Source organism: Pteropus vampyrus, unplaced genomic scaffold (assembly GCF_000151845.1).
Source record: "Pteropus vampyrus isolate Shadow unplaced genomic scaffold, Pvam_2.0 Scaffold632, whole genome shotgun sequence".
Classification (NCBI taxonomy): domain Eukaryota; kingdom Metazoa; phylum Chordata; class Mammalia; order Chiroptera; family Pteropodidae; genus Pteropus; species Pteropus vampyrus.
Window position 1 is genome coordinate 131,442 of NW_011889413.1, and position 22,278 is coordinate 153,719.

General features: G+C 58.2%; 1 protein-coding gene across 7 annotated transcripts in view; it reads right to left on the reverse strand.

Moving 5' to 3' along the window:
• Positions 1–4,143: 4,143 nt before the first annotated feature.
• Positions 4,144–22,278, reverse strand: part of PCNT (pericentrin) — an 88,824-nt gene continuing 70,689 nt past the window's right edge. For 5 of the 7 annotated variants that reach the window (XM_023525820.1, XM_023525821.1, XM_011384839.2 and 2 more), the window contains 13 exons: positions 21,897–22,092; positions 20,259–20,481; positions 19,900–20,050; positions 18,472–19,134; positions 15,466–15,674; positions 14,652–14,754; positions 13,736–13,906; positions 10,029–10,148; positions 8,852–9,081; positions 7,480–7,553; positions 6,529–6,652; positions 4,943–5,070; positions 4,144–4,580 (listed from right to left, as the gene is read on the reverse strand). In XM_023525820.1, coding sequence (XP_023381588.1) covers positions 4,537–4,580; positions 4,943–5,070; positions 6,529–6,652; positions 7,480–7,553; positions 8,852–9,081; positions 10,029–10,148; positions 13,736–13,906; positions 14,652–14,754; positions 15,466–15,674; positions 18,472–19,134; positions 19,900–20,050; positions 20,259–20,481; positions 21,897–22,092 — 2,436 coding nt within the window. In that variant the 3' untranslated portion in view covers positions 4,144–4,536. Of the gene's footprint in view, positions 4,581–4,942; positions 5,071–6,528; positions 6,653–7,479; positions 7,554–8,851; positions 9,082–10,028; positions 10,149–13,735; positions 13,907–14,627; positions 14,755–15,465; positions 15,675–18,471; positions 19,135–19,899; positions 20,051–20,258; positions 20,482–21,896; positions 22,093–22,278 lie in introns of all 7 variants that reach the window. The other 2 variants (XM_023525818.1, XM_023525817.1) reach the window with 2 other exon arrangements.

Here is a 22,278-nt window from a genome sequence, read left to right on the forward strand (position 1 = left end):
ATGAACGCTGAGCGCCGCTGTGGGTGTCCTCTGTCCTGGTCCTTGAGCATGGCACCCACGACCCTCTCCCTCCTGTTGGTGACGGTGGGGGGTACTTCCCGGCAGGCAGCCCGTGCTTCTGCTTCTTGCTCTCCATCATTGCAGTTGCGGGGCTCGGGGCCGGCCTCTGGACCCAGCGGGAAGGGAGGTGGCGTGTGTCCTGCTGGTTTAAGGCATACCCAGTCTGAGACGCCTCCAACCTGTGAGACCTGTCCTCTGGCTAGTGCTGAAGTCGGCCTTCACTGGCTGCTCTGCTCTGCAGGCTTCTGCTGCGGAAGGGCTAGCGGGCTGCCGAGGATTGGGGGGCGGGCCTGCGGTCTTCTAGTCCCGCCCCCAGGCCAAGCAGAGGGGTGGCCCTGGGCGGAGGTCCTCCAGCACAAGTAGGACCACATGTGCTCCCAGGGCGAGCTCGCACCCCGCTGCATGTGCCTGCTGCTCAGGGCGCCAGCGATGGAGGCCACGTGGCGGTGTGGGCAGGTGCGCTGTGTTCTTGGGAGGACAAACCCCGGCTGGTCCGAGATGAAAGGCACTGGGCCGCCATGCCAAGCTCTCGGCATCGGCCTCCGCTGTGGGCAACTCAGGCGCAGAAGTGGCGGACGCCTTGGTGCAATGATGTCCCCTTCCTGTCACTGGGGCTGCTTCTCAGTCCATTCAGAAACAGGTTGGCCAAGAGGCTGAGTGACACCCGCAGACAAGCTACCTGTCCACCAGATCCCGCTGCCACCGTGGGCATCTCTGGCAGGCGGGCTCTCTGCAGACCTGTCTGTGGACGTCCTGGCCACCAACCTTCACCATCTTTTCTCCGCCAAGTCATCGACCAGCAACCGCTGACTGCCTGCGGCACGTGAATGCCTCCTGATCAGTGACAGGTCTGCTGTCCTCCCATGTGACATGGACATCTACCGTCGGCTGGCTGCAGTGTGGCAGCTCTCTACGGGGCTGACGCTGGCAGCGAACCTCCAGCCAGCTGGAACGTTCCGCAGGACCACAGATGGGCCTGAGTGAGGCTGTGACACATGAAACTCAGCACTACGCCTTGCCCGCTCGTGGCTTACGCTTTCCGGGTCTTCAGCCCAGTTCTGTACGCACTTGTTAAGCACAGTGTCCCCCAAATCGCATGTCGAGATTCCACTGCCAGTGTGCTGCTGTTAGGTGGGGCCTTGGGCGGTGGCTGGGACTGGGTGGGGCCGTGCCCTTGTGAGGGTCACGGGTGAGCTGGCTCCCAGTTCACCCACGTGAACATACAGCCTGAACCCCAGAAAAGAGCCCTCCCCAGAACCCTTCCTGCCTCCAGGCCCGTGGAAAACGAATTCGTTGTTCGTCAGCCGCCGCCCGTGGCGCTGGCAGAGCCGGGCCGAGGCCGCCCTGTTCAGTTTTCAGTGCAGCGTTGTTTCTGCCCAGTTTCGTGATACGTGGTGTCGGCCGCCCGCGCCCACACGTGGCTTTGCGCTTGACGTGGGTCCAGAAGTGGACTGTCCATGCCAGCTGCACTCGCAGCGCTTGCCCAGGTGCCCAGGGTCAGGTGCCGTGGGCAGAGACAGCGGCTTCTCCACCTTGTCTCGGGGCCGCGGACAGCACAGCATCGCTCTTGCCCGTGATGTGACACGCCACAGGACTCTGAGCTCTGCGATGCCCGAGTGAGGCCCGTGCTTGACGATGAGGGACAGGACCATGAAGCCCCAGGGCCTGGCCGTTGGCTGAGTTCCCGGGGGCCAAGTGGTCTGTGGGATGTTGCGATCCTCATCCAACAGGAAGGCCCGGCGGTCACGCCCTGCCCTGCCCACAGTCGAGAAGGGCACGAGGCTCCTTGTAGAGGTTTTAGATCCAACCGTATGTGGGCTGCTGCTCCAGTGTATTTGCTGGGGAAGCTGCAGACTGTTTCAGGTGAGACCTGGACAAGTCCCAGTGATGCCCACAGCGCCTTGGCCGGCAAGGGCATGGACAGCACCCACTCTGAGCAGAGGACCGCTGGGGCAGATGCCCAGGCCTGAGAGCCACTCTGTGCCCCCTGCTGACAGCCCTCTCCGTTTGAGGCACGAACTCCTCCCCCTCCTGGCAAGAACGCACGCCTGCCACACTCACTCACATGGCCATCACACATGGGGCTCTCTGATCACCATGCATGCCTGGGCAGTAGTGACCCACGTCATGTGCAGTGCTATCTATGTGACTTGTGATAAAAATATGCACGTTCAGTCTTTGCCCTTGGAACTTCCTGAAGGGAGTGCGTTTCCTTATAACGAGCCCCTCTGACTGGACCTGGGCTCTTGCTAACAAGGTGACTATGGTGGGCCCCCACAGAGCGTCAAGATGGTGGCTGGTCCCAGCTCAGTCACGAGGCCACGATAAACTTGAAGCGGGTGTGGGGGCTCCCAGGGAGATGCGCACACGTTCCGAGAGCACCGCGCCCTCCCCGCACCTGCCCTAACGCACCCCTTCTATCTGGCTGTCCCCGAGTCACACCCTCCATGACAACCTGGTTGACGTGAGCGGAGCACTTTCCTGAGTCCTGGGTCAAGCCTGAGGGGAGGGGCTGGGACCTGGCCAGGAAGTGGGGGCAGTCCCGCTGGGCTGTCAGAACCGAAGGGAGTGGTAGGCGCTTGGCAGGGTGACCAGGTGACAAGGCTCAGGCGGGCCGAGGGCGCAGTGTGCATTGCATGGACAGGTGGCTTCTGCCAACGTGTCCGGAGTTGCTATCAACGTTATTCTGGACACAGACTTGCTTTCCTACCTGAAGCTCATCCGTGGGCTTCCTAAACTACCTCCTCACCATGACAGCCGCTGACCAGAGAACCCTTCTGACGGTCAGCAAGGCAGAAGGCCCCTACCAAGGCCACACGCAGGGGCCATGCCCCCTGTAGCCCCACCCACCAGCCTGCGGCCCAGCGAGGAGCACACGAGTAGCCTCTTTTGAAGGCCTATGACTGTGGGCTCTGCTGTCTCAAGGAAGGGGAGCTTCCACCAGATACGATGGTCTCCTTGAGCAGGCGGGTGGGACTGTCGTCTGAGCCAGGGAACACGGACGGGGCTCCCGTGTCGGCTGGTGTGGCCGACCCCAACCACCGAGGAGACCGAGGTCCGGCCCACGAGGATGGGGCTGCGACACACCGAGCCCACGGGCACCTCTTGGTCCTGGTCGTCACCACCGTCGTCTCTTCCTCCCCCTCCCATCCCCCTCCTCCGTCTTTGGTCTTTCCAGGTTCAGGTATATAAAAAAAGGAGAGTTCTCTGAAAACAAGACAGTTAAGGCCTCGAATCTCTGAGAAAGGTCAGGTCGCCCAGGGGCCAAGACACAAGCTGAGGGTCACGCACGAACCAGGTGAGGAAAGGGGCAAACGCCCCACCAAGCGCGTCAGTGCACGCGTGGACACGCCCTGCAGCTCGCCACTTGTGTGTGACACTGGGGTGCACCACCTCACTAACGGGTCCCGGGTGGGCGGTCTGTGTCACGGCAACGCGCCCGGGGGCCGAGACGTGGTGGCGGTCACTGGCCTCCCGCCGTGCAGCTGTGTCTGTGGTGTCTGGTAACCGCACTCAGGACAGGTGGGCTCCCCCTGCCCCCCAGGCACTTCCAGGCCGACCGCACCTGCTGCTCTGCATGAGGTGCCGGCTCTCGCGAGGATTTCGGCCTCAGCCACCTCGGGCAGGACTGCAGGACTCAGGGCGGCAGGCGGGCAGCGGCGGCTCACACGCAGGAAGTGCAGACGAGTGCCGTGCCGTAGGGCGAAGGGCAGACCCAGCACCGGCACGGGCGAGCGCTGGCTTTGGGAACAGCCGTCCTGCACTAAACCCGATGCTCAGAGCCCCCGAAGGCCTGCGCGGGCCTCCGGCAGCCGGGCCCGGCGGGCATCACCGCGCGGCCCAGTGAGGACGCGCGAAGCACAACAGTCAACCATGGTCCTGATGACGGGCAGGCGGTGGCCGCCTCTCACAGACATGAGATAATCAGAAACGAGACAGGGCGGCAGGAGACCGCCGCGCCGTCTCACTAGGGGAAGAACACTTTGGACATTTGTGACGCGCAGTTTAACATAAATTGTTTCTCTGGGTTTTTTTTTTTTCAGTGATAAAACCAAACTGAGTAAAACTGAAAAATACAAGGGCTGCCTACAAAGAAACTAGTGCTTTAATTATATTCTCTCCTTTCATTTTTAGACCAAGTTTCCATCTGTACATTTTAAGAAAATAAACAACGAAGAGCCATTTCATTCTCCGCTTACCCTTCCGGGAGGCCAGTGGCTGGCTCTGCCAACTCACACAGAACTGGGCTAAGGAGCCAACGCTACTGAAGTCACACAAAAAGTACTCCATTGGGCTTTGTGGCAACGCATGGAGATGAGAACACTCAATTCACGGCACTCGGGGCTGGCGTCCCGGGCACGTGAGGGGACTGGGCACCGCTCTGTGCGCCATGCCACACAAGCCTTCCTCAGAAAAGGAAAAACAAATCTTCTCCTCAGACAGGACTGTCACAGGTAAGAGCCCCATGGATTTTATTCATTGCTTAGTCCTCTGGCGGCAGGATTTCTGGGAAGGGCGATCTAAACGCAAACAGAAGTGATGTAGGAATTTGTTAGAAGGCTTCACTGGTTTTAAGAAGAAATTTACAATTTTGAAACACTATCACTGAATTACTTATTTTTGGCGAAAATATGAATAATTAAAATATATGACGTTTAAATTATAACAGCTAAAAAACTCCTGGACAAATTTTATCCTGGCTGAAACAAAATCTTTACGTTCCCCAAGCGAAGAGAAAGGACCAGGCCAGCTGGTGGGCAGGCACACCACGTGCTAAGTGCTGCCAGCCGGGGCTGAGTCTAAGTGGAGAGCTGTGGCCCCCTCGTTTACATTCCCAGGCACTTATGCTGTTTTAAGAACAGGTAGGAAGGACTTTTGTTACCTGGTGGCACGCCCCCTAATCTTTGCTGGATTGTTTCTAAATGGTGAATATATTCCGTCAAGGAACGTTCTGGATCTTGAGAAGCAGTCAGCGATCTTTCTGATCTCGAAGCTGGGGATGGATTGGATCTTCAAACAAATAAACCAAGAAACAGTTGAACACACAGACGGTGAATGCGCCGAGTGCACAGATAGGAAATGGGGAACAGGGTAAAAGATGGCTCTTTCCTTTGTACCTTTTCTTTACCACAAAAAAAGCCCAGCTTTTAAAAAGTGGTACATAGTGCTTTAAAAACCAGCTTCTAGACAACCTGAGTTACAGTGAGTAATAACTACTGGATGTGACTTTATTCACTAACTCTCCGTGGATGATGCATCGTTCACCTCAGACCCACATGCTGGGACCAGGTGGCTCATGGCTCCAGCCTGTCACTTGTCACATGGCTCACTTGCCCTCATCACCCACAAAGAGGCCTTGGCCACCTCTTGTTGCCCCAGTAGGTATCGCCCGCCCAGGCCCTGGGGCCAGAGCCAGCAGGCAGAGTCTCCACCCGCCTGCACGATGGGCACCGGCGCCCCTACCCGCTCTGGGCCCAGCCAAAGCGGGTGTCGCTAGCAGAAGTGATCAGAGCTAGCGGCACGCTGGTGCTCAACACTTGTATGCTGCTTCTCCTGTCAGGACTGCCACACCAGACGTTGTCATCTCCTATAGTGCGGCTCGTACAGAGAGGTCATCGTCTGCAGAGGCCACGGGGCGAAGGGGCGGGGGCGCATCTCGCCTGGGCTACCAAGCGGCAGGCGGCGTGGCCGGCTGCTCTCTGAGGAGCACGCGAAGCAGTGGGCGCCACACGATTCCTCACGCGTGTGCGAAACGCCCTCGCACGTAAGCCCAGCCTCCCTGGACACCTGAAGGGGGGGGTCCTAGTCCCAGAGAAGTCGCAGCTGGAGCCCTCAGTAAGCAGCTGACACCCCAGACCCTGCACTGCAGCACGTGCGTGGGTTCCACCTCACGGGATGATTCACGTGGTGCGACCTGGAGCAGTGGGACTGGAGCCCCATCCTTCGCCAGGATCAGGGGAGGAAGCTCACGGTCAGGGAAACGGGTGCACCGTGGCAGCGGCAGTGAGGACCCACCACGCCCGCTCATGGCAGGGCCAGCCACACCGCACCGTGCGCACGCACGGGGCCTGGGAGGCCACTACGCACGACCGCGGCTCAAACCGGCAAGGTCAACAGGGAAAGTGTTTTTGCTTTTATTTTTAATCAAAATGATATTCTGTAACAAGTCCTCTTAATTGAAAAGGCTTTTCTTCCCCAAATAACTTAGCTTTAACAGTGTCACTGTAATATCTCCATCGTCAACTGAGTAGTAAGGATAAAAATGCGCTATGTGGGCAAGAAACCCAAACCCCACAGAAAAGATTGCATAAAGCCAACCAGGGGCTGGCACATGGGCGTGGGGTCCCCTCAGGCGGGCCTGGGCTCCCACAGAGTGCACGCATGGCGGCTTATCTGCAGACGGACCCCTCCTGACGGCTGCCGATTGGTCCCGTCCAAACCTCCCGGCAGAGCAGCAGCCTGGCTCACCTGTCCCTTCTGTGTGGGGAGGCTCTGGGCACAGGGTTCCTGGCGTGGCCGCAGGGCACGTCCCGGGTTGGTGGGGACTCACTGGTTTCGGGGGGAGACCGCCGTCGCGGTGGCACCGGGACTCCTTCCCCCAGAATTAAGAACAAAGAGATGAGGGAAACAGACAAGTGCATTTCAGTATGAAAGCCCACCTACCGAAACTGAACACTTACATGCTTTAAGGGTCTAGACACATGACAACTTTGAAACATTTTCAAAGTACCCAAGTCAAAAAAGTCATACTGAAAAAGCTCTAGAGGAAACCTGAGTTTCACCACCTGAGTTTCACGGGCCCCGGGGAGCAGCGGCCGGCCCTCATCCAGCTGAGGGGGGGTCCGGGGGCTGGGGCAGGGGCCTGGGGACCACCAGCGGCGCCCTGGGGCAACCTTTCCCCGAGGCCTGAGGCTGAGGAGGCGGTTTGATTCCCAGTAACAGTTAACAGGTGGAAAGCAAAAGTAGCGAAGGTCTCAGCCAGCGTCCCGCAGGTAGGAACCTGTCAGAGGCCGGCTCCCGCCAGGGCGCCTGCTGTGCGTGGGGACAGCAAGCGGGAAGCCCGGCGAGCCTGAGTGAGAGGAAGCAGCGGCGCCCTCACAGCAAAGGAGCGGCAGCCCGGGGCCTCCACTTCATTTCGGAGAATAAAAAAGACCTTTTCATTAAAGTTACCAGTTGATGTATAAGGCTCTTCTAGATTTTTCAATTACTAGGTCCAGTTTTACTCATTAACTGTATGAACCCTGGTTTTCTTCGTTCTGTTTCCCAAATTAGAGCGTCTTCCCTAAACACCACCCGACGCCACGCTGACTGCGGTCGCCCACTCCGCCCCCGCACGTTAGGCTCCCACCGGCCGGCGACGACACGCTGCGCAGGCGCGAGGCGGTTCACAGAGGCGGCCGAGGGTCCCGGCAGTCCCACCTGGGCGGGGTGCGCGGCCTCGCACGGTTCCCTTCCGATCTACTTCTTGCCATTTCCTCACCAAAAAACGCAACCTACACACAAAACAGAACAAACAAAAAACATTGGACACTAGAGTAAAACTGGAATGAAAATGCAACAAGTATCCCCACGTGACCGACAGCTGATGGGTCTTGGTGGCGGATCACCCATGTCAGCAAGTCCTGCACACCTGACAGGACAGCTACCTCCATACCTGTCCAGGGGCCCAGGCCCTGCCCACGACCCAACATCCAGTTTAGGGGCTCCCAGACTGTGGTTCAAAATCAGTATATAACACTCCGTTCCAACCCGTCACCAAGCTGCCTGCCGGGCTCAGGCCAGCCAGTGAGCAGGATGTCAGGCGGGGGCGACCGGCCTGCAGCAGTGTGGGGCCCCTGGGCCCAGGTCCCCACACAGGGTCCCTGCAGAGGCAGCCTTCCTGGGCAGCCCCCACCAGCAAGGGGTGCTGGCACCCTGCTGAGCCCCGCCCGCCTACCAGGCACTTCGGGTTAAAAATGCTGCTGGCTTGGATGGCCGGCCCTCCCTTGACAGGAAGGCCAGGCGCAGGTTCTGGGTCTGTTTTCCTGTCCCCACCCAGCTTCCTGGGACAGGGCATCCCCTCCAGGCCCAGGACGGACTGGTGGGTGGGGGAGTGGGTGCCCTGAGGCTGGAGGAGGCCTCCCCACCGCGGGGGCTCCCACCTGCTCCCCGGCGGGTATGCAAACAGCGTGGCCTGGGAAGGTGCCTCTGCCTGCGTCTCACAGCAGACAGGGCTGCAGTTCTCAGTGGGGCAAATGTTCTCAGAAATTCAGCAAATTTTAATTATAAAATAAAATGGATTTCATCACTAATTTAGAAATCTGCACCAGGGAGTCACATGTCTGTTCCAACAAGGCCCCCTTGAGCACTCAGCGGCTGGGGGGGGCGGGGGGGGGCGGGGAGAGTGAACCAGCCTCTGGCTAGGGGGCCGGTTCCTGGAGCGATGGGCCTCCCTTGGGCCCTGCAGCGGGGCTCTTACCCCACTCCCGCCTCACAGACAGAGGCCAGAAAGTGCCTGCACCACAAATGGCCGCTGCCCGAGGGACCAGTGTTCCCATGCGCCCGGCCCCTCTCGGGTAACACAGACCTGACTAAAATGTAAGGAATGGGACGCTGAGGGACAAGGCAGTGTTCTGTGATAAAAAGGCACCCTTAAATATTTTCCTTTTAGAAGGTGGCAGTGCTGCATGTGATTTCCGGAAAACGAGTGTCACCTACATTTTCTTTACGGCCTCAAGTATCCTTCGCCTTAAAAGTGAGTACGACAGACTCGGACGCGGAGCCGGGACCCACCGCACGCGCCTCCCGTTACCTCGATATCGCAATCACGACCCTGACCGCCGTTCGGAACTTGGTGAAAGGCCGCGGGGGGGCGATCTTGTCTGCTTTGGAAGGGAACACCCCCAGGTGGGCGATCATGGAGAGTGTTTCCTGCTCAGAGTCCTGGAACCCGCCGATCAGCAGCAGCAGGTACTTCTTCTGGTAAATCAGGGCCTTTCTAAAGCTCTCTGCTCTCAGGCAACGCAGGTACAATTTTTCCATCTGGAAGAAAAGCGCTGCAGAACTTAATCGCAGAACAGACACCGTGCGGACAGGTCTGTGCTTTAAAAACCACCAGACCCCTTTCTCCTCCGCAGATCATCATGGACATCAGCCCTGCGCATCTGCCGCCCACAGTCCGGCCTGGTGTACAAGATGACTGCAGACCACCCTCCCCCCGCAGCGCCCAAGCAGCCCCCCAGGGGCCCCATGAACCTGCTGCTAAGACGGTCCGAATGGGTGGCAGGGCGCCTGTCCGCGCTTCGTGGCATCACGGGTACGGAGAGCGAGTGAACGGGGCTTGCGGCCCAGCCTAACGTGCCCTTTGCCCTCGGGCCGAGGGCCCACGCCCCGCTCCCCCTGACGCCCGGTGCACTGCTGGCCTAGGGCTCCCTCAGGCACCGAGACCACTGCCTGATGACGCAAACTGCCCCGCTCTGCCCCTCGATTCATCAGCACAGAAACATGACTTCTGTGCGCAACCGGACCAAACTTCTCAACTCCCCGTATTTGTGACAACTTGGCCGCTAGAGCCAGTGTGCCTTCCGACTGTGAGCAGGCGACCACGCCCAGGCAGAGGCCCTCGCTGCAGCAGGCGAACTGGGACTCTAAGGGACTCTAACAGCACCACGGGGGCAGAGGGGGCGCGGCTGGACAGGCAGAGCCCAGAGGACTTCCAGGGAGGGAAACTACTCTGTGGGAGGCTATGATAGGGGACACGTGTCATCACACGTTTGTCCAAATGCACAGAATGCACAACGCCAAAAGTGACCTGACGGAAACTGGGGACTCGGAGTGACAATGACGTCAGTGCAGGAGCTGTACACAAGTTCTCTGCGTCTCCCTTCGACTTCGCAGTGACCCGGAACTGCTCTCGAGGTAAAAGCATCAAATCGAGAGCAGCGCGGAGACTCCGCGGACGCCCTCCCGCCGCCCCCGGCTTGCTCTACCTTGACGTTGCCGGCATTCGCTTCTTCCCTGGCGGCCGGCGTGGGCAGGCCTGCGTCCGGGCGTCCTGGTGAGCTCTGCAGGGCCGTCCTGTCCCGCTTCCGGGCCGACCTGTCCGGCCTCTGCAACAATCCCAGACAACGCCGCCTGCAGGGCCGTCTGCAGAGGGATGACCATCCCCTCCGACCCCAGCCCCAGTGAGGAGGTCACGTTCAAACGCCTCCTTCCTTCCCCGGCTCGTCCCCCGGGGCCTTCACAGGGTAAGGCATGCCGTCGGGGGGACGAGAGCTGGGCCCACAGGAGGTTGGGCGCAGGTCTCCCGAACGCCACGACACAGGCCGCGCCTGTGCCTCCTTCAGCATCTCTTCAGTGGTGCCCAAGTTGTCATGTGACATTATTAACCGGGTGATGAACACTTACGGGGCGATTACTACATGCCATTTACTCAAGTGCGACTGCACAAAAGGTATATTCTCGTTCAAAACAGAAAATCAAATATTTGTGAATTAACCTTGAATTCAAAGGTTTCAGCCTATTAAACACCCTCCCATTCTGTGGTCCTAGAAACGCTGATGGCTAAAGGCACAGACTAGTTGGGCTTTAGTGTCATCGCACCACACGCCCGGAAACCACGCAGGAGCCATTCCCACAAGAGACGGGGACTGCGGCTTCCACGGCGTGACCAGGAGACCTGTCCGAACCGTGGTGTACAGGACCCCGGAGCTCTAACGGGGAACATGCTGACAGAAAAAGGGTTCCGCAGCGAGGGAACAAAGGGGCCACCCAGGGCAGATGGCCAGGACCAGCCTGTCACCAGGGCCAAAGTGAGCTCGAAGCACTCTTGGGGCCATGTGGTCAGTGGCCTCCATCCAGCTGTTTGGAGCAGGAGTTGAAAAGGCAGCCTCGTCGTGCCACCCCACGAGTGCAGGGCCCGCAAGCCAGCGACGCTGGGAGCAGTGCCCTCCCCGCGGCAGGACAAACCAGTGTCTCCCTGATTCCAAACACACGCGGGCTGGGCCTGGAAAGAACGCTCGAGGGGCTCACTTCACCCCAGACACGAGGAGAAAACGCGCGGCCGCTGACTCTCAGCCTGCCCTTGCTTTTCTCATTGAGAACATCCGTTCCCCAGTTTGTCAGCTTTCTTACAAAGGACAAAAGCACCCCACCGGTGACCGCGTTTTAGTCCGCATGGGCCAATGGGGCACCCTAAAACAAGGAACCTCGAAACACCATGAGCAGTTTCAGAAAAGCCAACAGGGCAGTGAAGTGACATCAACAGCAGCTCTCGTCGAGATTAACACGTGAGCCTGTGTGACTGCTCCCGTCAGAGGACGAACATCCTGGATCTGCTGGGGACATGGCCCAACTCCACAGGACAGAGGTCCCTTCACCTCACCGCACGGAGCTTCGAAACTGACACACCCACCGTCCTCGTGAGCGATGTCAACACCTCGTCAGCAGCTAGGGAACAAGCAGGAAGAAGCTCGGCCGGACCACAGAACACGTGGACCCGACAGTCACTGGGTCTGACTGACCTTTACAGCACACTCCACTAACGCCACCAGAAACACCAAGTCTGGCACCAAAAACTGCCCCAAAGAGAGACCACCAGGCCCAGATGGTTTCATTGGCGAATTTTTATAAATATTTAAGGGAGAAATAAATACCAGCCATGCATAATCTCTTCTCGAAAACAGACGAGGGACACGTCACAACTCACATTCTGAAGCCAAAACCAGACCAAGACAACACAAAACTCCAGATGAATGTCCCTTGAATGTCCCTCACCAACAAATGTAAGCAAACTGAATCCAGCAACATCTAAAAAAGCCAGGATGTGTCACGAAGTGGGGATTTTCCTGGGACGACAGGTAGACTCAATCTTTGAAATCAGTGCAACCCACCACTCAACAGATGAGCAAGAACACATCCCCACGTGAGCGGGTGCAGGCCAGCAAGGCAAGTTTCGACACCCTCTCGTGACAGAAGTTTGACCTATGATGAATAATGGAGACAGGAAAACCTTGTGGACAAGGTTTTATGTAAACATATGTTTTCATTTCCGGGTAAACACCCAGAAGTGGGATCGCTGGGTCAGAGAGCTGCTCTGTCTACTTTGGGGAACCGCCAGATGGGTTTCCAAACTGGCTGAACCATCTTCCTTCCCAGTTTTCCCCACACTGATCTACAGATTTAACACAACCCCACTCGAAGCAGCAGGAGTCTAGAATTTATACTGAAGGACAGAGGAACCAGAATAGCCAAATAATTTGAAAAAGAAGAAAAACTTGGAGCATCCCCACTACCCGAAGTGAAGATGTAACATAAACCTACATTAATCAGGCCGCTGGTGAAGGACAGACAGACAGCCCAGGGGAGCAGAAGAGAGTCCAGACGCAAATGCACAAGTCCTATTCACCGACCGCGGACAAAGCCACAGAGACACAAGGAGAAAGGACAATCTTTTCAATAAAGAGCCGGAAAACCTGGGTACCAACACTCAGAAAAGCAACGCTCCACTTTCCTCTCAGACCATAATAAAAAATCGACTAAAACTGGACCGCAGACTTCAAAGTCAAGGCTGAAACTATGAAACTCTTGGCATGATCTATGAGAAACAGGCTGGTGCATACGACTCCATGAGGAGAGAGCAGACGGAAAACATTTGCTAACGACATTCTGACAAAGGCATTACATCGAGAGTATAGGAAAAACTCTCACGACACAATGACAACAAGCAATCCCAGTTACGAATGAGCCAACCCTTTAACAGACACCTCAGCAAACACAGTACCCAGATGCCACTTCCCATCCAGCGGAACGCCGCTCCAAGTCCCCAAGACACCAGACGCAGAGCAGCTGCAACACTCACGCTGTGCAGCCATCCTGGAAAACACCGTGGCCACGCTGATGCGGAAGCTGAACATAAACTACCCTGAGATGCTGCAAACCCCCACCCTGGCGTTTATCCCGAGAATGAAATGCCCACCCACACAGCCCTGCACGCACTGTCCACAGGACAGGAGCACTGCGCATACAGTCGGGGCCTGGGAGTGGCCCAGGGACCCTTCAGCAGATGAATGGGTAAACCGAGGAACACACAGGCTGCGAACACAGCTCGGCAGTGAGGGGGAAGCAGCTACTAATGCGTCCAACAGCAGGATGGGCCTCAAACGCACCAGGAGGAAGTGGAGAGGCTTCACAGGGCCACACTGTGGGTCCCCGCACAGGGAAGGCGCCAGGCTAGCTGGGTCCCAGGGGGTCTCTGCACACGTGACAGCTCACGTGGCAGCACACCAGCAAAGGGCAGGTGTTCTCGTATGTAAGTCAAAAAATAATCTAAAAAGTTTTCATTGTAAAAAATGTACAGCAAAGCCACAAGCAAAAAGTAACCTAAAATATAAATGAAGAAAAAACTTAGGCATTCCAGAAAAAAAGTCTATACTGAACTAAACAATCAGGAAAATCATAAGTTATTTTCATTAGGTAAAATTCGAATAAAATGCTCATTTCACTAGATGATTATATTCTTCGACAAAATTTCCTCTCGTGAACGTGAATCGAACACCGTCTGCGGCACAGGCCACACGGGACGTGGTGCACACAGGCCCGTGCCCGGGCACTGAGCCCAACGCCCGCTACGACGCTAAGAGTCGCTCGGGCGCGGGAGGCGGAGCCGCAGGGCGGGGCGGGGCGGGGCGGCACTTACGAGCACGCAGCCCCGCAGCACGTGGTGCGCCAGCGCCCGCTCCAGCCGCGCGGCCGCCCCGCGCAGCCCCGCCTTCTCCTGGGCCGCCGCGCGCAGGGCCTGCGTCAGAGAGGCGTTGTCCTTCAGGAGGACGTCCAGCAGCTGCGCCTGGTCCTCCGCTGCCATTTTTCTCTTAGGAGAAAACAAAATAAACCGTGTAAGAATTTTTGTTAAAAAGCACGCGCACTATTTGTTTTTATTATCAGTTATTTTCAGAGTTTATCATTTGAAACGGATTTGGGGCTCCGTGGACAGCTTGTGGAGCCGGGCGAAGCTGTCCATCTGTGGCACGGGAAACAATGAAAGTCACCAAACCCCGTTTCTTTTCAAGCTTCTCTGAAACAGACTGGAGCAAAGCTGGGCTGTGAACGAGCAGGCCCATTACAAGGCGCCACAGGCAGCGCCGGGGCGACCAGGGAACGTGGCGCGTTCGTCCGTGGGGACCTATGAGTGAGCCCCTTAAGCAGGTCCTTATGTCCATAATCAGCGGGACCTCCTGCCTGCAGTGACACAGGACACGGGAGGGTGCGGTGTCCGACAGACAAGCGGGCGGGACACACCACAACGCTCGGCGGCCAGAGGGCGGGTCTCACAGCACGCGCCAGGCTCCCGTAGTCACGACAGAGCTTCATTGGGGACTCATAACAGGGCCTCCAGCACCTTGGCCGCAGCTGCCGGGGTGCAGGACCCCGCCGGTGGTACTGCCGTCCACCGGGGGCCAGGGAGGAGGAAGTGCACGTGAGCGCCACGTCACCCCGAGGCACCTGCTGGCTCACCCGCACGCAGCCTCAGACAGACAAGGAGGTGAGGGAGGAGGGGGAGGACGGACGAGCAGCCGCAACGAAGAACGAACCGGGCGGCGGCCGCGCCGTCTCACCGGGGAGGGGCCCGACGCGCTCAGCTCGGACTTGAGTTCCTCCAACGTCCGCAGTAAGGATGTCACTGCTTTCTCGTTCGACGACATCCAATCATTCATTGTCCTATAAAAATAAGTGGGCATGTAAAAGGTTCACACGATCCCGGGCGACCGTCATCTGAGGCCCGTGGAACGCTGCCCCGAGGCCGGGGCTCCGGGAGGACCGTGCGGACCGCCGTCAACAGGCGTGCCCAACGCTTCAGGGAGTGCGTCTGTGCACGGAAGTGGACAAGCCCTGGGGTGGGCAGTCTATCGAGCCCAGAGGCCTCCGGCCACAGAGCACTGACCCACCAAGGCTCCCGCACTGTGGGCACCGCCCTCTGCGGTCGCTTCGCGTGAACTGTGTGGCTCGCACGAAGCCTACCCACAGGACACGCCCCTGCCAGCAGCTCCGCCCCAGGGCGGGGCCTGTGTTGGCGGAGTCTGTGTGTGTGGGGTTAACTGGCCGGTTCTGTTCCCGCACAACCCGGTGCTCTGGGCTCCTCCACCAGAGGCGCACGCAGCAGGTGGTGTGTGGCAGGCCTAGCTGACCGCCCCGGTGCCACCCAACTGTGGTGCACTCGGTGGGGCTGGCAGCGGGCCTGGACACTCTGGGCAGTGAAGAGTTGTAACCGGCGTGGGGAAAACAAATGTCACATCGGAATCTAGGAGCGCTGCCAGCACCCACTCGAGCACATGGTGTTTTATTAAGCTACACTCGACGCACCCAAAGCTGCAGCACCTTCTCCACTCCAAAGGTGCTGGAGGGCGGTGCTCGCAGACGCACGGCACTGACCTGTCCACGGTCTGATTGACAAAGCTGGTCAGCAGCCCGGCCGCACACAGCAGCTGCTGCCGAATCTTCTCCAGGCCCTGCTGCTGCTCCTGCAGACGCACCGCCTCCGAGGCCGGGCACCCCGCCTCCCCGGCCTGCAGCTCCCTCGCTGTCCGCTGAAGCTGCTGGATCTTGTGCTCGTGGCGCTGGCGCTGCAATTCTAACTCCCGCTGTTGTCAACAGCAGGGCAGAAAAGACTGTCACACTCATGTCCCAGAGGCTGGCCCTGCACCACCACCCCACCGGTACACCCATGCCGGGCGCTCAGGAGCCCCGCTGCCTCCAAGACGGGACAGTCCCACCACAGCCTCTGGGCCAGAGGTCCTGTCTGCCTGCTCAGGCCTGAGTTCTGGCCCACCACCCTCCACACACACGCGTGTGCACATCCACGTGCACAACGTGAGGCTGGGCCACCCTGTGGCCTAAGTGGAAATCCCCCACTATCAGAGACAGTGCCCACCACTGGTGCCAGGGGAAGTCGGCAGCGACGACCTCCTGCCCAACACACAGGACCCGGGAGACTGGTGATGGGGGTGGGGGGCGGGGGCGGGCCAAGGAGGGCGCCGGTGGCGGGGCCTCCCGGCGGGGAAACGAAGCTCGTGTGACGGGAGACACACAGACGAGGCTGCGGCGGGCTGGGCACAGAACCCAGGCCTAGGCCCCGGGTGTGCAGTTCAGAGTCGCCCTTTTGATGCCTCGTGAAGAACAGCTATAAGTTTAACTTAAAAAACATTTTCTTTGTAATTATGTCTCTAGGAATCATGTTGCCGCTCAGTTTTACAAAGAATAGAAAAGTCAAAATAAAGTAAAAGTTTAGCTGGAAATTTTATATATGGTTCGAGGAAGTCCTTTGAGAAGCACCTGAAGGCTACAGATCTCCTTCTCAGGAAAAAGGGCAACGCGCGTGCACACACACATCCTGAATGCATTCTGGGGATCCTGGGCCACCAAGGCCCACCAGGGGCTTGATGCCACTCACCTCCCTCTCAAAACAACTGGGGACGCCTCCCAGTCACATGTGGCTTACTTGGTCACATCTCCAAACCACTGTTCTACTCTCCAGGACTTCTGGTGATAAAACGTTACAACGACTTTGAAGGCTGTTTAACTCGGTAAATATTAACTGTGCTGACACCGGCTACAACATGGACGATCTTTGAAAACATCACGGAAGAAGCCAGCCACAAAAGGCCACACAATGCATGATCCTACTTATAAATGTCCAGAGACGGAACGAGATTAGTGGTCGCCAGGAGCTGGGGTGAGGATAGGGAGTGACTGCTGACGGCGACAGGGATTCCATGCTGGAGAGACGAGTGTGCTCTAAAGCTGATGGTGGCGGTGGCTGCAGGACTCAGTGACTGTACTGGAACCATCGAACTAAGTGGCATGTGGTAAGTTGTAAGTGGTATGTGGATTGTACCTCAGTAAAGCTGCCGAAAAATATTAACCACATCCCTCACGTGAACTTACAAAACTAATTCTATAGCATTTTGGAATCTGATTTATCCTTATAGCATTTAGAAATTCAGACTTTTATTCTTAGAAACGTATTCATTTCTCAACTATTTCATGGCAGGCTAACCACAAAAAGAGCAAGCCATTGGTTTTCCTTATGCATTTTAAAAGATTTTTATAATTTCACAAAATACAAAAACAATTGTGAAGATACTTTTCTCTAAGTTTTTAAAAAACATTTTTAAAGAGATCAAAGTAAGTGTCAATCCATGAGAAGACAACAGAATATGATTTCCTTAGAAACAATGCTTTTAGTTGACATCAAATGTATCTAAAATTAAGGCCTATCCAAAAAATGAAAAAGGGAATACTCCCAAGCCCCCCTGCAAGGCCACTATCATTGTGATATCAAAGGCAAAGACACCACAAGGAAGTAACACCACGGACCAGTGTCCCTTACGACCACAGGCGCAAAATCCTGAGCAAAACACTAGCAAACGGAATCAAGCACCATACAAAAACAATTACCAAAATCAAGTGGGATGCATCCCCTAAAATGCAAGGATGGCTCAAAATGTAAAAACCAAGGTACTATATCATATTAATAAACTGAAGAACAGAAACCACACAACTCAAGATACTAAACAAGCATATCCAACACTCTCACAATTAAAAAAAAATTAAAAAGGCTGAAAAACTAGGAGAAATTTTCTCTGATAAAGGGCATCTACAAAACCCCTCTCCGTACTCGGTGGTGAAAGGCTGCTCCCTGCAATCAGGAACAAGACACGGAGTCCCCTCAGCACCTGCAGCCACGCTGCACCATAAGCTTCAGCCAGGGCGATCAGGCAGGAAGAGGAAATAAAGGCAGCAGACTGAAAAGGAGGAAGCAGAACCACGCATCCTGCAGACGACAGGATGTCGCGCATGGGAAATCCCAAAGAAGCCAACGAAAATACTGGAACCGATGAAGTGCCGCTGGGTTGCAGAACATGGGCTCGACATACAAGTCGACTGACTGCTACGCACTAGCAACGAACGACTTGAAAACGGAACCAGGAAAATAATTCCATTTACCACGGCATCAAAAATAACAAAATACTGAGGAATAAATTTGTCCAAAGAAGTAGAAAGCCTGTCATCTGAAAGTTGCAAAACATCGATGAAAGAAATGAAAGACGACCTAAAACATGGTCTCACTGTTCGGGCGACAACACTCCCGCAGCAATGGACGGTGGGCGCAATGCCTTCCGAAGTCCCAGCGGCCTTTTTACAGAAACCAAAAAGCGATCCTCGAATAAAACTCGTGTGAACCGCTGGAGCCCCGCGTCCACGCCATGCTGAAGAGCCCAGTGGGGGCCGCGACCTGCTGACTCCAAACCCGCGCGGCACCGGGCGGCGGTGCTGCCGGCGGAACTGGAACGCGAGGCCAGAACGCGCCCCCGCGGGGGTGGCCCTGGCCATGCTGCTCGAGGGCCCACGTGCTGCATCCGCTGGGGCGGCTCTCACCAGTTTTTCCTTGTCTCTCTGCCACTTCCGCCACGGGTCCGCGTCTGCCCGGCTCTGCCTCGTCCCCGCTCTTCTCCGCGAGTCCTTGCGTCCGCCTTGCTCTGCCAGCCTCGACTGTAACTGCTCTACCTCTGCCTGCAGCCACGCGGGACTGTCCCCCTCTCTGCCCTGGTCACCGCTTGGCGGGGCCTGCTCAGGGGACCTTGGCGTGGCACTCACCTCCTTCTCCCTCCGCAGCTCCTCGCAGCGCGCCCGGGCCTCGGCCTCCAGCTCCCGGGCCTGCGCCGTGTGCTGCTGTGCCTCCTCCAGGGCGGCCTGCAGCTCCGCCCCACGGGCCTTCTCGTCCTGGAGCTGCTGCAGCAGAGCTGGGGACGCCGGCGCAGCCGGGTGGGCGCAGGCCTGCGTCCTACGGCTCAGCTGCTCGGTCAGGAGGCGCTCGTGCTGCAGGGCCTCGGACAGCTCCCGCGTGCGGCCCTGCTCGGCCTGCAGGCCCCTGCGCAGCTCGGAGAGCCGGCCCCGCTCCTGCGCCAGCAGCGCCTCGCAGCGCGACGACTCGATCTGCAGCTCCTTGCGCAGGTTGTCCTTCGCCGTCTGCTCATCTTCTAGAGCGACACTCAGTCGACTGTTCTGAGCGCGTTGCTTCTCCAAGGACGATCTCAACTCCTGCACCGGGACACAAAAGATGGGGAGATGACACCTGGAGGAGAGCTCCGGAGCCTCCCGCCGGGGCCATCTGCGCCTCGGCCAGCCGCCCACCCCTGCACTTCACCTGCGGGTGACGGCAGGCTGTGGGCGCCCACCCCTCTCCGCAAGCCAAACACCCAGCCTGCGTGCAGCCGGCCGCCTGCGCATGCCGATCGTGGGTCAAATGAACATGCTCAACTGAAACCGCCCGCCTGTGGGTGGACATCCACGCAGTCCCAGCCCGTGTTGTCCCAAATCAATTGCACCCGACCCGTCACTCTGAAGTGGCGTTGGGTCAGTGCACAGTGCTTCCTGGGCCTGCTGGCCCACCCACGCACGACCACAACACCCAGGGTCCCCAGAGACACAGCCAGGCTGCACTGTCCAACCCGGATGGGCCGCCAGCTTGCCCGGCCCACAGAACACCTGCTGGACACGTGGGCCTCGAACTGCTACACAAAACCCAATTCTCACACACGACTTCCATCCCCGCAAGAGCTGGGTCGCTGCCACCTATGCAGTAGCTTCTGAGGCTGTGGCTTGTGCGGATGGCCAGTGAGGAGGCTGCGTCCGCCTAGCAGAACCAAACACTCAGATGCTGGGCTGAGCGGCACATGGCTGGCACCAGAGACATCACGCTGTCACGCAAAGGTGCCTATAGTTTTACCTGGACACGCAACACTCCCTCGCCACCTCGAAATCCGGTACAGGTGAGGATAAGGGCCCCGCCCGGCGCCCGCTTACCCCCAGGGCCTGCTGGCTCTGGGCCTCCCTCTGCAGGTGCTGCAGCTGCTCCTGCTCCAGCCGGCTCTGCAGGGCGCGGCCATCCCCGCGCGCGCCCTCCAGCTCCTGCAGCGCGGCCCTCAGATCATTCTCCTTGCTGTCCAGCATGGACCTGTTGGGGGAAGGTCGGCACGCCCACATCGCGGAGCGCTCTGGAGGGACCCGGGTCATCCACAGTTGTGCTCAGTCCCGCCTTGCCGCTATGAGCCCGGGAGCAGGGCCCCTTGCTCCAGCACCTAGGGCGGAGCATGCGCCGTCACCACCCAAAGACAGGGCAACCCGTGTGAGCCCCGTGGCCGCCAGCAGAGGGGGCGCCGTACCTCAGCTGCAGGACCTCCCTCTGCACGCTGCCCAGGGACTGCAGCAGCCGCTCGTTGTCCTGCCTGCACTCGCACAGCTCGGCCCTCAGGGCGCGGACGGCGCTCTGCTCCACCGCCAGCAGCTTCCGCGCGTCGTTCGCTCGCTCTTGCTCTTCGCTGAGCGTTTTCTGGAGACCGCTTGCTATACATTTTTCCTGCTCGACCTTATATGCCAGTAACTCAACTACGAAAGAGACAAAAGACACAAAACAGCATCATTCGTGGATCGAAAGAGAGCCGCTGTATGACGATTTAACAGGCTACAAAGCCAGGAAGATCGGGATGTGGAGAATGAAGTTTCTATGGCATAGACATCGTAGCTTCTGATGGCACCAGGACACTCAGGGACACGGTCCTCCTGCCTGTTGCCGGCTCCTCCAGCACACGTGGCACCAGGCTGGTCCTCTTGGCCGGGGAGCAGTAAGACTTGCAGGCAGAGAGCACGCACGGCCCGCACTGGCCACCCAGGCTCTGTGGGCTCAACGTGGCTCCGTGAGGGGCCGCTTGCCCTCTCAGGCCTGGGGGCTCCCCAGAGGCAGAGCGGGGAGCTAGGCTGAGATGGACCTGCATGTGGGAGGCCACTCAGAGCCCACCCTGCCTGGCACGAAAAGGCCAGCTGTGACCATCCCTGCGGTCTCTCTAAATGCCATGCCGCCTGCCACTCCTATGCCAAAAGCCTCCCAAGAGAGACGACTCCAGCCCAGATGGCTTCATAGAAGAATTCCCCCCAAACTTAATGAACCCAGTTCTACACAGACTCCTGTGGAAGGCAAAAGGGGCACAGGCACGTCGGCCCTCCGTGACGCAGGCGTTAACTCCGACCTCAAAACCAGAAGAAAGAAAACGACAGGCTAGTATCCTTCACGAGTGCAGATGGAAAGGATCAGCAAACCCAGCCCTGAAGTGTGTCAAGGGTGAGGATGCACCACGACGAGGGGTCGTGGCCACAGCCCAGGCTGCGCCACAGGACACGACTGGCCTGCTGTTCAGCCCCTGAAACTAGGAGGGGAGGGACTCGCTGTGGCTGGCGGACAAGGCCGGCGTCGGCCTTCGGGTAAGACACGAGTGCTTCCCCACAGCGAGGGCGGGGCCCGGCGCTCCGGGTGCTGCATGCTCCAGGGCCCACCCAGGTGGGTGGGAAAGGGAAAACGCTACGTTTTCCATTCAGCGGCAGCCCGAGTGTCTGTGGAAAAAACCCCACAGAACCTGATGTGGAAACCGCAACAGCTGCTTGAGCCCAGTGTTGCAAGGCCCAGAGGCTGTCCCAGTGTGGTCCTGCTGGTGCCCAGCACGCGTACGCAGACACAGGCCCCACCTCGCGCCCTGCGGGATCTCAGCAAGGCCTCTGCCCTGACCAGTCTCTCAGAGTCGTCCTCACTGAGTCCTACGAACCGAGAAACGTGGCAGCCACAGTGTTCTGATGCTGAGACTGACAGTCCCCACACTTGGGGCCTTGGTTGAACCAGGACGTCACTGCTGTCCCCAGATTCAGCACTAGGCAGCCCAGGGGCCTCTGCTAACCTGCATGCCACCTTACCAACCAGGTGGAGCTCACTCAGGTGGTCACACTTCTCAGAGCCGACCCCAAGGGCCACTCACCCTGCCTGCGCAGCTGGTGCTCCCGCCGGCTCCCGCGGGCCTCCGTGCTGGTCAGCGCCGCGCACAGCTGCTGCAGCTTCTCCTGGTTCTGCAGGTGTGTCCGCCGCAGCTGGGCCCGCAAGGCCTGGATCTCGGATAGCAAGCTGCTCCTGTCAGACAGATGCAGATGCTCCGAGGACGTCTCCTGCAGGTCCCCCTGCGGTGGGCCAGGAAGGGCAGCAGTCAGGCCCAAAGGCTCTGTGGCAGCGGAGACACCCACACGGGGTAGGAGCTGCTGGCTCTGGGTCCCACACTGGGGCTAAGAATGCTCTCACCGAGGGCACACCCAGCCCTCCGCCCCCAGCACGCTAGTCTCTCTTTCTGGGCCTGCTCTGTGCCAGGG